This window comes from Leptonotus elevatus, chromosome 14, assembly GCF_054856555.1.
Source record: "Leptonotus elevatus isolate MCC_2025b chromosome 14, RoL_Lele_1.0, whole genome shotgun sequence".
NCBI classification, from domain to species: Eukaryota; Metazoa; Chordata; class Actinopteri; order Syngnathiformes; family Syngnathidae; genus Leptonotus; species Leptonotus elevatus.
Genome location: NC_141252.1, coordinates 10,703,134 through 10,717,947, shown reverse-complemented (window position 1 = coordinate 10,717,947; position 14,814 = coordinate 10,703,134). Strand labels below are relative to the sequence as shown.

Here is a 14,814-nt window from a genome sequence, read left to right as displayed (position 1 = left end):
TTGATTGCGTCACTTCTACTGATTTGCAGTGATGCCCCTTTGGATTTGAAGATAAAGGCCAGCATGATTGCCGACATGCTCTCACTTGTTGGTTAGTGCACTCGAAACCAGTTTGAAACACAATTGAACTTATTATTTGAACTTATTTATTCTTTTATGAACTTTCATAGCACATATAGTACATCATGCAATTGGGGGATACATCATATTGGACGACTACAACACTTGACCCTTGCTTGAGCTGGAATGTAATGAAGCTTAATAATATCTTATTATAGTACACTTGCGTGAGAGCTTGATTGGAGAAATTATGTTATTTAAGGATCTAATAAGTAGAAACGTCACAGTTGTGACTGTGGTGATTGTTGGTGATTGATCACATCCGATTTGTACAGCGTGTAATACAACATCTTTTGCTCAAGAGCATACTTTAGTTTAGTGTGGTAGTTTATTTCTATTTGCTGAACAGCACAGAACACAAAGTACAGCTGCGTTGATGCGTATGTTGTCAATTTTGTGGCCTTAAACCAAAATCTTGCGAGCAAACACGTCACGAGATCACAAATAAAGATAATCACTTGATGATAAGTCACTCTCGGTAAGACAGGCTGCGATTTCATGGAAATCAATCAATAGTTGTCAAGACTTTTTCCCTCAAAACCACAAATATTAGCTTCACTGAGGCGCCAGTGTCAGTGGACACACTTGGATGAATCGGCTGTAAAATGTGCCAATCCGTCAAATTGATGTTGATCCACACTGCGATGAAGTCATGGTGTGTTGCTTGTGGTCGAGTGTTTGCTGTTTACGGCATGCAAGTTTTCTTTTAAATGAAATACGACTGCAATACTTTACATGCCCTGACGTATTGCTGACCATCCGATAACCCAAATTGTTAACGGCTTATAATCGCATTGGGTTTGTGGTGCATGTGCGCAGACCATCTCCCTATTGTGCGTCCTGACAAGATGGATCAGCCTACATATAAAACGTAATGAATCTTAAGCATGTAGACATAACAAATAGTAGCCCGGAGCGGCGTAAACGAGGCTTAAATGTGTTCGAACAAGAGGTCTCCTCCCCTAATAATTGATAGTGCGTGTTTGTTTTTTCCCCATCATTACATACACACACAAAAAATCTAAAAGCGCATCATCATTTTAGAGAATGCTGTAGATTATAACCAAAGCTGTGTATAGAGAGACTGCCTATTAATAGGTGTCAATCAAACTGATCTGTTTAATACATCTGTGATTCTTTCCTCATCAAATTGAAGGGAAATATGCCTTTTGTGCTTGCGCATTCCTATACAGAGGTATGAGTCAACTGTGCCGTGCCCTCGAGCAATGAAATCGGGTCATTAATGAAGGGATGGAATCATATTTGCTTGTGTCTTTGGAATGTGACATTTCACCGAGCCAAGTGAAAATCAGTAGTGGCTTGTAAAACATAGCACATCTATTATGTACCAAATAATCCCAATCAATTTTGACGGATAATACATACTCGGGCTGCCTTTCAAATCTGTAAATGGTAGCGACATTCCATTAGCATTTATGTTCTGCCTTTCTGTAGCTGGCAGCACAATGGCACCACTATATGTCTTATGTACATCATTTTATTGGACTCTCTAAAGTTCTAAAAGTTCACTACTGTTGTCACCTTTCCCCCTGCATCTGCAAAGTCAAGCCGTTTTATAGTAATTAAGAACAATAAAGCTATATATATATTTTTTTTTTAAAGAATAGCCCCATGAAAATACATGGACCGTATGTTACATTTTTCAAATGAGTTTGACATATCGCCAAGAGCATATTGCTTGTTATAATGTCCACAGTATTTGTTTACAGGGTAGCTATTGACTAGAGCACAAATGAGTAACATTTCCTGACACTTACCTAATATTAAATGTTGTATATGAGAACTTTTTACATGTCATTTTTTTACAATTAACTTTTGATCTTCAACATGCCGTGGCATCAACAATTATGAATTCTTAGACGATATACAGAAATGTGCCTTTTCAAGCAAAGCTCATAATGGTAATACTGTCCTGCTAGCATACCGTCGCTGTCTTGTGAAAAACACTTATGTCAATTTTTGTCATTATTTTACATTTACTTATTGTTTTATTGATGAAACTGAATGCAGGCGTCCCAAAAACGTAACAACTTAAATAAAAAAAATCACAGGACAGCGACGATATGTGATTAAACTCTCCGCCATAACTATAAATAGAATAATTTGTCTCTAAAATTGCTGTCAGTACACCTCTGCAGAGGAGCTAATGCGCACTCTCTGACAATGAGAGCACCACTGCCACCTACAGTAGTGGATGTACAATTGCAATTTATTGTAGAATCGACACATTGAAAAACATGTTACCTTGCTGCACATACTATTATCAACATACAGTAGTAGCAGAAACATCTCTCTCCATTTTCTGTGAAGATTTACTGTTGGTTTATATATAGAAAGTGATGTCTTGATTGTGTCCTAGCAAGTGAAGATCAAATGCAATCTGAAGTCGAGCAGAAATCAAATAGTTGAGATGCAATGTCATTGTTATGTAACAGCCCCTTCTGTCACTAAAGGCTTGGTGTGTCAGGACCCCCTGACGAGGAAACAGCGCTCTGAGCGAGTCATCCTGGATCCCAGCCTCAAGCTGGCCGCCCAAAGATCACAGGTACGAGCCACATTTCAACCAAGCGGCGCAGGAGTGCACTGCTCCCACTTTCAGCAGACATGTCAAGCGTTGCATGCAGTGTATTCTCGTGAGTGCTTAGACACACAATAACTTTCATGGTGCCGTGATGAGATGTGAAGTTCACGTCAAGTGTTGCTGATGTCCTCCCATAGCTGACTTTGTCCACCTGTTGCTTCCCAGCCACTTCACATTTTCTTTTTCCTGCCCCAACCATACTAATTCCCTTTTACGTCTATCCCTTTGCAATTCCCTGATGTTTCCTGCATTACCGGTAAGAAATTGCTTTTGCCCTTTTCCTGATTTGATTATGTTTCTTTTACTGTTATTCACTGTGACAGGCAAATGGCCTGCATGGCTTTCTAATGCAGTATTTTAGGAGATTTCTCATTACATTAGCAAAGTGGCCAACATAAGTTAATGTTTGAAATACAGCAATGCACCACTTGGCTAAAAAGCTCTGCACTTTTCTTTATAGACTCACTGTGACAAACCCAAAAGCCCGACAGTAAATCAGACTTGTCCCAGAGGCTGTTGAAGAACTCTGACCGCCTTGAGAGAACCTGTCGTATTCCTTTACTTTGACTGGGGCAACAGTTGAGCCTTTTATTGAGCGCTTAGGCCTTTTCACTTCTTGGCTGCCTTTGCATCCCCCACAGTCACGTCAGATGAATTAAAAGTAATCCTGTTGCTATTTAGATGACATTCTCTGAATGCGATCCTTTGGGGCGCTGTTCCGCTGTCCTGATCTCCACTCCAAACTGCTTGCCAATGCTGTCAATCACTGTTTGGTAGTACATGTTAAGAAATGGCAACAAAAATGGGAAAAACTGATATATATTTTTTTATTGCATGTATTCATGTTAATTTGCAATACAGCGTGTTTGATATTTTAATTGTTGGTTCTGTAGTGGCAGAAGCCTCCAGCAGCTACCAACGGTGAACCAGTGGAGTTGAAAGCAGGGGACCACATTTTGAGTTTGACTGCCGAGCAGGTACAGTCCTGTGTTATGTGCTGTGTGTTACGCTTTTTTTTCGGAAGACCTGCACGTCTTAAAACATGTGTTTTGTTTCGTTTCACTGTGGTAGATCAAAGTCTTGAGGAGGACAAGGGAGGAGTATGAGAGAAGAGGAGGCTTCATTCGAATATTCCCCACCGAAGACACATGGGAGCTCTATGGGTAAGCTGAGCCAAGATGGGGGGAAAAAAAACCCTGATTATTTATAATTCCAAGATCCCCATCTGTCCATTATGTTACTCATTATGCTTTCCTCAGATGAGTAGGCTCAAATTACTCCCTTAAAGTAGACCATGCAATATATTTAAAAATGCCCCCCCCCCCAAGCCACTGCTTTATGTTAAAATGCCTTCAAAGCCTTTATTAGAAGAGGAAATCCATTTTTAGGCGAACAATTCGTATTGCCATATGAGGATTTGTTGCTTGATTAGATGGCTATTTCACTGCATGTATTTTGCGGCATCTTTTAAAACATCTACTGCCATCCTAGCAGCACCATCCTCTTAGCCGCTAATAACACAATTGAAGCTCATTTTCCTTTGATGATCGTTCTGATTTTGCTTATTATCTCCCCATTTCTCAGTGGATATCTGGAGTCCAAGACTTCATTGAACGCAATGTTGGCAAACAGACTTTTCCATGGAAGGTAAGCATTTCCATTGTGGTCAGGATCAGGGGGCGGGATCTCTCCTTCAGTTTATGGAAGCAGTTGGATTCCAGCATGGAGTTTGTTTTGTCTTTCACTTGGGTAGGTGAGAGGAACAGCTGAGAAGAGGATAAATACGCTCAACTTTTCCAGTGTGCCCACTGTCTATGTGGCATCATTTGGAGAAGAGGGAGAGAAAGGCTGTAAAACAACATCTATTAATAAATGCACAAATATTGTTTCAGTCAATGACATTTATTGTAGGTACGGCGTTAACTTATTGGCGTTGTCTCAGCATTTTTACGGACAGCACATTGAAGAGTTTCCCTTTAGAGGTCGTTCAATGCTTTAATGCCTCGCTGACTGTTATTATTTAACATTTATCCTTTCTCCTTTGGACCATCACTGTCAGTCATGTCAACATCTGGAAAAACTGCTCAAACCTACTAATCTTTCTCAGAGTTTGCTCTGCAACGTCTTTTTGGAAATGCTAATGTCCATATAAATCATTGGTATTGTTGTTGTCACCACGGTTGTGTTGACATGTCTTCTTCTGTCTCTAAGGAATGCGCAGCTGCAGATGGACACACTTGATGGCTACCACGCCGTCCAGTACGAGAGGAAGCTGCCGTCTCTGGAGGCCCGTAAGAGGAGACGGCACCACCTGAGTCATCGCTCTGCCGCTGGAAAGAAAAAATGGGGTAGGCCTGATGTATGCTACTTCAGCTCGGCGAACGGCAGGCTGGAGTGCACTTTTGGTTCCAATAAAAAAAACTCCCATGTGTCACACTAAGGTTAGCCAAATATGGCTCTGAATGAGTTGATGTCATTGCAGCAAAAACAAAAAGCCTATTTTGAGTGTACTGTGTGTGTATTTTCGCCAAAGGTTTGGTGATGCAACTGACATATGTCTTCCCCTTGTAATGCTGCATACCTCAGGGAAGGTATCCAAGGCCTCCATGATGGAGATTAGTAGCCTGGAGGGAGAGTACTGCATACGGGAGGAAAGAGGGACGGTGAAACATGTCCCACACAAGGTTTTGGTAGCAGAGCAAAGAAAACAAGTAGCTTCACCAGCGCAGAGTTCTCACAGCGACGCTGTGTCCAGCTCGCAGGCAGCAATACTCAACAGCAGGCCCCGTGTCAACCTGCTTCACTTCCTCCATCAGGGGTGGGACATCAGGTCAGTGTGTGTTCCGGGTGGCTGCGCACGCTCTTTCGTCATGCTCCCTCGCTTTATTTTCTCACGCTGACCTCCTTGCTAATTGATGCGAAGGACACATTTGCTCCCACCAAAGTAGAGGAGCATAAATTGGAACTATATTCACTTGCAGGCTTCTGTTTTGATGGGACTATTTTAGGGATGTTTGATAACACTTTTTTTTTTGGGTGACCAAAAGTAGTGTGAGTAATCAAATCTTGAGTAGTCACCGATACTAATACACCTCTAGTACGTTTGATAGATGAAATTTCCTCACCAAAAATGACATAATTTCAAAGAAAGACCAAAATATCCAATATAGCATTATTCCTTCAAAATGCATGAAATTAAGGCAATTTTCTATTTTTCTCATTTTGAGTTCCTGATCGTACCAATACCTCGAAATAAGACCGGCTATTGTCACCCAACCCTAGCTATTTTTGTTGCACCACAGGAAAAAAGTAGAATTGGTGAAACTAGTAATGTTGAGTATCCACTCTTCCTTGCTCTCATTTTGAGGTTTAGAGATGGACATTCAAAGATAATTCAATAAAATGTTTTGTTGTTTGTAATGTATTTATATATTCTATCATTTTTATTTCAAAGTTTCAACAATTCTGCTAGCACTTAGGCTTGAGTGTTAATGGTTGTTTGTCCTAGAGCTTGACTGATAAGTATTTTTAGAGGCCGATGACGATTTCCGTTTTTGCAGAAAAAGAAATCCAATAACCGATTCATCTGCTGATTAAATGAAAATAATGAATTAATAAAATAGCTTCTTGCAATAATGAAGATATGAATTGCAGTCATAAGATGTGACTGTTGTAGTCTTTTTTGAAAATTGACAAAAATAGGCCAATATTTTTGGGGGAATTGGTAAATAATAAATACATATTTTAAAAGCGCTAATTTTCACCCTATGAGTCAGGACAGGCCCTAGTTTGTCCACATGCCCTAACCCACATCACTAATTATCCAAATGAACATTCACCAAACTCAGCCGTTTAAAAAATGTTTTCCCCTATGAGAACATGTTGGTAATGGCACCATTAGCGGTCCAATTCATTATTTTTATTTTTTATTACACAATATTACATTTGATAGCTCAGATTTTGCCTGACTGACAAAATCATGACGAAAACTCAATTGCGGTTTAATACTAAAATGCAATTCCTTTCCATCTTTTGTGTCCTCTCCAGTAAAGTGCAGGCCCGGATGACCTTTTCCTCTTACCTACAGCGGGTTCAACAAAGACTTTTGGCAGAGAGCAGTGTCAAAGGCATTCCACCTTGGGCAGACACGGACAATGACCAAATGGTACAACTATTCCAAGCATCTCAGTAGTGGAGTCTCTCTAAATGAACAGGAGTGTCATACATTACCCTGGATGGAACATTGTTTTCTATTGATGTATCAACATTATATGCCAGATTTCCCCTTATTATTACTCATCTGTACCCTGGCTGTGGTTGAATTGAAGACATGGAGGAAAATGGGGCCTCTTGAGAAATTTGCCTTATTGGAAAGTTATGTTGCTGTACTGGAATTATGGCATGTATCATCATTATCTTCTTCAGCAGCAACCTCAGACCTTTTAGGAGCATCTTTGTGACATTTGGTTGATTGATAAGGCTATCCCAGACAGTGATTTGAAAGTGAAAGCAGAAATATTGTATTCACACCTATGATAATTATTGCATTCAAAATGCCCCGTGATGCGTGTGTGTGTGTGTGTGTGTGTGTGTGTGTGTGCACAGGAGCTTATTGTTCGCTTCCTGAGAAGGGCTGCCAGTAACCTCCAGCAAGACGTTAATGTGGTTCTGCCCAGTCACCAGCTACCAGTCCAAGACCGCAGACGCATTCTGTCCCACCAACTCGGAGAGTTTATCCAGTGTTACGAAAAGGTGCCTATTCCCAGAGTGTGGCTTCACCGGAACACAAGAGACCTTGTTGTGGGATTTCTTTTCCGTTATGCTTCTTTATCTTCTTAGGAAACTGAGCTTATGCTGAAAAAACAACAGAAGAGTACAGAGAAGTGTGTTGCCACCAGTGTGTTTCATGACTACATCGCGACTGCGAGGTTGGTCGATTGGCAAGCCGCCTTCAAGTGTTTAGTGGAGCGATTGCAGTCTGCAAAACACATCTTTCGCCCCCTTTTTTTTTTAAACAGTGAAAGTGATCTGGAGGAAGTACTAACGTTCTACACACAGAAAAATAAATCTGCCACCGTCTTCCTTGGTACAAAAATCAGGCGTGTTAAAAAAGGCTTTCATGAAGTACATGCCTCCGTCGAGCCAGGCAACTGTGAGACTTCCAAAAGTGAGTCCAATCCATGTTTTTTCATGCTTCCCTTACACTTGGTCTGGTTTATGTTTAATATTTTATCATTCAAGCACAGTAAACAAGAATTTTGCTGTTTCAAGCTGTAAAGCCCCCAAAATAAAGGAAAAAAAGATTGAGTCATCCAGGGTGAAGTGAGGGTCACTTTCAAAGGAGTAGATCTCATTTGGAGAAAACAAATGTGTGTCAGAGCCATGGAATGGCTCGCTGGTGATAAAGCAGCTCTGGCTTCTTTCTTCTTTTGAACAGCTCTGCCTGTGCCCAAAGACGATTTCAGCTTGTCAGAAGCAACGCCCTCCACAGGAAAAGTCAGCAGTGACACAGACAGAAAGGCCGCCGAAAGTCAACCCACAGTTTGTTTGTCTGAAGGCCGGCTGACCGGATTTGGATATGCAAAAATCCATCCACAAGTCCAGACTTTGCAACGCCGCTCGAGCTTTCCCGTGACTTTAGACTTCCCTCATATTCATCATCAGAGTTGCTCCATCATCCCTTCGTCCCTGCCTCGTCATCGTCCTCCGCCCCTGCCACTTCCCCCGCAGCCTCCATCCTACGCTCAGTCCTTGGCAAAGTGTCAATTCCGCCAGGCTGAGACACTCAACGACTCTCGTGTTTACACCCCTCCCGCTGTGCCTACGGGGCAACCAACCCAGGTTCTCTGGAGGATCCCATCTTCTCCAACGGTCACGTCAAGCTCCGGAGCAACTTCTTCCTTCTCCGGTGCGCTTCACATATATAGCAAGAAGCTCTCTCAACCAGCACCTGCAGGCCAAGGTAAACACTTCTGTCTAGTGGTTTTTGTTTGATTGCTATTCGTTGGTTTGATAGTTGGATTCCGTATACAGTAATGTAAAACGAAAATACATTTCCACATTTGCACTACAATTTTTGTTGTTGTTGAGAAATTTGAATGACCGGAAACACAATATAATAGTCATTAAAGGGGAAGTCAACCTCATCCGTTTTTATCCATCTTAGGGGACGGCCATTTTGCCACTTGCTGTCGACTGAAGATGACATCACAGTTGCTCAGGCAACGACCAATCACAGCTCACCTGTTTTCTGAAGCTGAAGTTGGGACCTGAGACCTGAGCAACTGTGATGTCATTTTCACTCGACAGCAAGTGGCAAAATGGCCGCCTTCTGATCTTGATGAAAACGGCTGGATTTCTCATATTCCACTAACGTAATATTAACAAGAGTACCGTATTTTGTAGGGGTGTTCGAAAAAATCGATCCGGCGATATTACAGCGCGCAATTCTCGGATGGATTCGATATGCGGCCGAATCGATTTTTAAACATACATTTTTTATGGGACTATTCAACAAAACGTCTTATTTAGGGTTCGGAATCACACATTAAGCATGGCAGAATGTTATATTAATGGAACATTAAGCCTTAATATTTGATTTCAGTGCTGTTCAAACATGAAACAGATTCTAACCTGTTTGTTAAATGCAGTGCCTGTTCTAAGCTTGAATTTTCAGATAAATAAATACATTTTCATACAAATCTTACAGTGTACATGTACAAGTTTACTGATGAGTATTTTCTAAATTTGAGTTTAAAAAAATCACAATAATCAGTTTATAGATTCGTATCGGGATTAATCGGTATCGAATGATACGAATTGAATCGCCAGATACTAGGCAATTCACACCCCTAGTATTTAGACTAGTGGGGCTGCATAGAACATATTATTGTCAAGATTTTTTTTTTTTTTAGTTGACTTCCCCTTTAAAACCCCAGCAATTAACCAGGAAGTGGCCTGTTTGTGTGCATTCTGTTAATTGTTCAACTACACAGAGTGTCTGTTTTTCCGTCATTTTTCCACGTTGACACATTTCTTCTGTCTGTATCGCAGTGCCTAAAACGTACAGTTCCAGTAAGCTGAAGTCAAATTCCGAGGCAGGCTTCCGGGAGTTGAACTCTCTTACCGTCCAGGCCCAAACCAACCAGCAGGCCTTCATCTCGGCCCTCCGGAAGCTGGCAGACAAGCAGGTTGCTCGCAGCAATGCCGGCTCCAGTCACATCAACCTTCTAACGCGACATGTGAGTTCACTTGCACTTAATGGTGCCACCTGGGGCAAGGTTATGTTCAAATAAGAATGTATAGTATGTTGGCTTAATAAACAGTCTTTCATGGAAGGAAGACAAATGTGGCCCTTCTGCAGGAGGCCCTCTCTCTGTGAGGTCTTTTATATTTCTCTTTGGCAATGTTTAATTCTTTCCTGACCCCCTGCTGACCGGCGTCATGTAGTTGCTCACTCTTCCAGCAGACCTGTCGGAGCCGGAGGGTCTGCAGCCGCGAGCAACGGCGCACCTTCCCCCTCCCCCTTTGTTGCGTTTCGACTGTGGCTTTTTGCGGGGGCGGCTTCTGGTTCAAGGTTTGAAACTGGCTGAGCGGAGCATCACATCCCCGCTCTGTGTGAGGTCTCATTATCAGATGCACCATGGGGGGGGGGGGGGTGATTTCTGTGGATACTCAACAAGCTGCTATTTTTTGGGTAATTGATGCTTATAAATACAGGAATGTGACGAAGCAAGCGGCGGTTCACATCAGCTTACTCGCAAACTTCTCCCACATGATCCTGGTTGGTTGGTGCGTGAGCCCATCAGCCTTTGCTCACTCCAGGTCCAGCTGCTCTTCCTCATACTACTTGTCTGCTTCACTGGATGTTTTCTGTCAGAGTTTCTTAGGATGACACAAGACCACACAGGCTTCGGCATTATTCCGTCTATTTGAAAGGTGTTTACTGTATTCCCTTTGAGAAGTGAGTCCAGGACATGGCAGCAATTTGTTTTGCAGAGCAAAGCAGACCTGTGCGCTTTTCAAAGGCTAAGATTATACGTTTTTAAATCACTAGCTGAAGCAAAAGCAGAACTTTGTAATTGTGAAGAAATCCCTCTTGTACTGCATAACATCTACGGACTCTGTGATTACTTGCTGTCATGCAAGATTTCATCCCAAAAAATAGTAATAAAAAAAAAAATCTGGCTGCACCTGCTACCCAATTAACAACAGAACAAATACACTTTGCCCAGCAATGCATAATTATGATGATTACATTCTTGTAAAGCTGTCTTAAAATATTATGTTAGACGGCCAATTTATCATGGGAGACAAAAACTCTACTGTGCGTGTCCTTACCCTAAGTTAGTTGTGTAATGAACTTGACAATCCGTCATGCAAGTGCAGAGGAATAATAAGCCAGTTCACCTAAACGTGAAAGACCTCCAAAGTGGTGTGGCACACTCGTTGTAGTGTTAAAGCTGGCATGGTTCATACATCCTGTAAGACTTGGCATCATCACAAACTTTCATCTTTTTTTGTGCCAAAGGAGGAGAGTGAAACAAATAACACAGTAGTGTGTGGTGCCGTTTGAGTTTTTCCAGGGAGAGAGCAGCCTGAAGGCCCGGAGGGGTTGTAAATAGATTTGGACTAGCAAGTCATGATAACTGTTTCCTTTATGGAGGGGGTGGGAGTGGTCCACCTGAATTTAGTGCTGAGCAGAGAATAGGTTGGACACGTGCTGTGTGTAAATTTTACATGGCCTCCTTGTCCATGTAAGACTGCGTTGGTCGATACTGGAAGCCAACATGGATGTTTGCTTTTGTAAAAATAGTACTATTGCTTTGACTGTAGAGAATACTACAAGCATTTGAAAGACAGTACAGTACACTATAAAAACAATTGGGTCAAAAATAACCCAACTCTGTTGTCAAAAATTGACCAATCCTCTACTTGGGTCTATTTGAACCAACTTTGAGTCACGGAATGGGTCTTTTAGTGTAAAGCAACCCATAAATATGGTCAAAAGTTGGGGCATTTTGTATAAAACAACCCCGAAAATGGGATCAGATCGTCTACTTGGGTCAATTTGACCCAACTTTCTGGGTTGTTTTGCAAAAAAAAGAAGGTAATTTTGTATAAAACAACTCAGAAAGTTGGGTCCGATCGTCTACTTGGGTTAATTTGACCCATAAAGTGGATTGGTCCATTTTTGCTCTATAATTGGATTACTTTTGACCCAACTGTTGTTAGAGTGTAGTGTATTGTAAACATGATATAAATGACACATAGTTTTGAATTGTTGAATGTTTTCAATTTCTCTCTGCCCTCCGCAGTTGACCAGGCTAAACCTTGCAAGCCGGATGTTGAGTGAAGAGAGACCAAAGATGCTGGCCCCATCTGCCAATATCCAAGGACCCAGTGGGCTGGAACACTCCACAGCTGATCCTCTTAGAAATAGGACCCAGTAAGTCCAAAGAAATGCTCTCAATGCCTCTTTACTAAGTATGGGGATGTATTCAGGACTGCACAGAATTTTGGTAGTTATGTCATTTTAATGTAATATTTTTTTGATCAGTTTTTATTTTGCCGGTATTTTTTTTATATTTTTACTGATTAATTAAAACAACATATGCCATACAATTTACTCCTTCATTAAAAAGTCGTCGAACTCATATTTAAATAATGGCCTGTTATTTTTTGTTTTTTTCAGACCACACAAAAAACTCAGCCAAATACCTACAATTTTATTATAGGGGTAGAATTGAGAGGTGCAGAGGTGCCAACACACTTAGGAGAAATATTTTTTTGGTCAAAATATGACTTAAGCCATTATTTTAAGAGGGTGACTATATTTGACACAATTGATTTTGCCATTTTGGTGTGGCCTTTGACAATCGTTCAAGTTTCTCATGTGGCCCCTTCGAAAAAATGAATTGCCCTGACTTGCAGTATGAGACTGGCAGCAGTCTGACTCACAGTCATTTTTGCGCCTCGGACCAATTTCAGTGAAGTTATTGATTTTTTTTCGATTTACGACTGGAGGCTAGCCTGACTGCAGTCACACTGAACATATATAGTGTGACAATAAATGTGTCTACCAGACCCAAAACCTCTAAAGTGTTGTATTTGAGTGTTAAACCTTTAAAGATCTTGCTTTTTAAAATTGTTTTACTATACAGCACAGGCAAGAAAAATGATTCAATGGAGCTTCTCAGGTATCAAATATTGTTCCCTTCCTCCAAATTCCTGTCCCGAGGACATTTTTTTGTGTGATTTACTTCAGACACTTGGAGCCTGTTTGAGCCCATGAGTGCATTTGGTCACACTCAATAGCATCTAAAGTCTCTCTCAAGGGTCTTACATGGACTTGTAAATTGAAAAATGCCAGGGTAATGATGGTGGAGTGGACACCGCCCTCTGGGCAGGCTCGTTTCAATTGACACTTAATCCTGATGTGTTTTTGTCTCGCTTTAATGCTGTTGGAGGATTACGTAAACTGGGGGAAATCAGTAGACTGCCTGCCCTCTACTTTCTTAAATAGTGACAGACAGACAGAATGTTTCACTGTTCCTGAATGATGAACGCATGACTTCATAATGCACACTGTCTCATTGACTTTATCCTGAAAAGTAGTTGACCATTCATCATCACTCAGTTTCGACCTCATCGTGTTGCTCGATCCAGACGGTTTTTCCTGTCCAGCACTTCCTTAGTTTTGGACCTGTGAGGGAATTCCAAGAATGTTTGGCTTTTCCCTTTTTAAAATGTTTTATTTACACAAATCATGAATGAGATTTTTTTTTTTTTACTATGGCAGATAGTTTGCTGTTTTTTTATTTTTTTTATTAGGATTTCTTTGGAACCAGTAAAAATCCTTAAATTTGCTTTTTAAAAATAGTAAAAATGCCACATTGTTGTCTAATTGTGTTGGAAAAAAATGTGTTTGCAGTAATAAATGCTGTTACCTGCGACTATAATTACTCTTAGAAGGTTTCACTTACTTTATTTAGTATGTCAAATATATGAACACATTGTCATTTAACATTGAGCCCATCTTAACCACATTTAGTAAATGCGAGGTTTTAAATTCCATTGAAGAGGCCAAATTCTTGAATTTGTTTTCCTTGTCACAAATCTCAACCAGCACTGCAATACGACAATTTATCCAGATAACCCCGTGTGTGTTGGTCTTTTGGAGAGGTCCTATAGTGTAGTGGTGGTCATCACATCTGCTTTACATGTCCCGGGTTTGCGCCGCAGTCGAACCAAACTGCTCTAATGACATGACTCTGGGGGGGTCAAGTGGATGCCAGGCAATCAGGGGATTGTTGATTTGACTCCTGCCTTCTCTTTTAGACCATTCAAACGACTATCCTCAGGGAATATATTGACCCTGGTGCCTTTTCCCCCAAAAGGGAATATTTTCACCTTCTAATCCAAGTTGCTGTCGTTTTTTTGTAATGTACACCACACTGCGAGTTGGTCCTTGACACAGATACAGTGTTTTTGTAAGAGGTCACTTCGAATGTCCCCAGGTGACACAACAGGCTCATGTTGCCCGTCTACAATGGCCTGCCACACAAAAGCTCCCTTGTTAGCGAGTCCCCCGACGCCTCGGTTACGTATTGGCTTCCTCCTGCTCTGAATAAGTCGAATAAGCCTTAATGAGATATTAGTACCGATATTAGGATGATTTTGCCTCCCTGCCGCTCAGAATTTCCCGAGTCCCTCCCCCCCCCTTGACGGTTTGTGCCAAACATACTGAAACGGTTAAGCGCACTGGCTCTTAAGGCAACCACAGGGGTGAATTATGATCTGGTCCAAAGAGCTGTTGTGGGTCTTTGAAGTGCCGCTGCCAGGATCCGGCAGGTATGCTGCATCAGCATTCTGAACAGCGACTGCTTCTTTAGAACACATCGTCAGCTGGCTGGGGAAACAACACTGCTTGTCCCGTTACAACCGCTGTAAACGTTTCCGGCAAGTCTTTCACCTGGCACGTTCATGTTGACCTCTATTCAGTGCTCTTTTGAAATGGTTCAGTAGTATACCTTTTAAATCACTGGGACGACCACATCAAGCTGTGATACCATAAATGTTGTCCAATGTTT

The 14,814-nt window shown here is 41.4% G+C and overlaps 1 protein-coding gene across 4 annotated transcripts in view; it reads left to right on the top strand.

The window, feature by feature from the left end:
- The window catches only part of ttll5 (tubulin tyrosine ligase-like family, member 5), a 49,021-nt gene that overhangs the window by 14,616 nt on the left and 19,591 nt on the right, over nucleotides 1–14,814 (top strand). For 2 of the 4 annotated variants that reach the window (XM_086094223.1, XM_086094227.1), the window contains 14 exons: nucleotides 30–91; nucleotides 2,595–2,686; nucleotides 3,616–3,699; nucleotides 3,794–3,885; nucleotides 4,307–4,369; nucleotides 4,934–5,070; nucleotides 5,309–5,552; nucleotides 6,770–6,887; nucleotides 7,328–7,474; nucleotides 7,562–7,650; nucleotides 7,741–7,889; nucleotides 8,160–8,684; nucleotides 9,776–9,963; nucleotides 12,040–12,170. In XM_086094223.1, coding sequence (XP_085950349.1) covers nucleotides 30–91; nucleotides 2,595–2,686; nucleotides 3,616–3,699; nucleotides 3,794–3,885; nucleotides 4,307–4,369; nucleotides 4,934–5,070; nucleotides 5,309–5,552; nucleotides 6,770–6,887; nucleotides 7,328–7,474; nucleotides 7,562–7,650; nucleotides 7,741–7,889; nucleotides 8,160–8,684; nucleotides 9,776–9,963; nucleotides 12,040–12,170 — 2,121 coding nt within the window. The remainder of the gene's footprint in view (nucleotides 1–29; nucleotides 92–2,594; nucleotides 2,687–3,615; nucleotides 3,700–3,793; nucleotides 3,886–4,306; nucleotides 4,370–4,933; nucleotides 5,071–5,308; nucleotides 5,553–6,769; nucleotides 6,888–7,327; nucleotides 7,475–7,561; nucleotides 7,651–7,740; nucleotides 7,890–8,159; nucleotides 8,685–9,775; nucleotides 9,964–12,039; nucleotides 12,171–14,814) is intronic. The other 2 variants (XM_086094226.1, XM_086094224.1) reach the window with 2 other exon arrangements.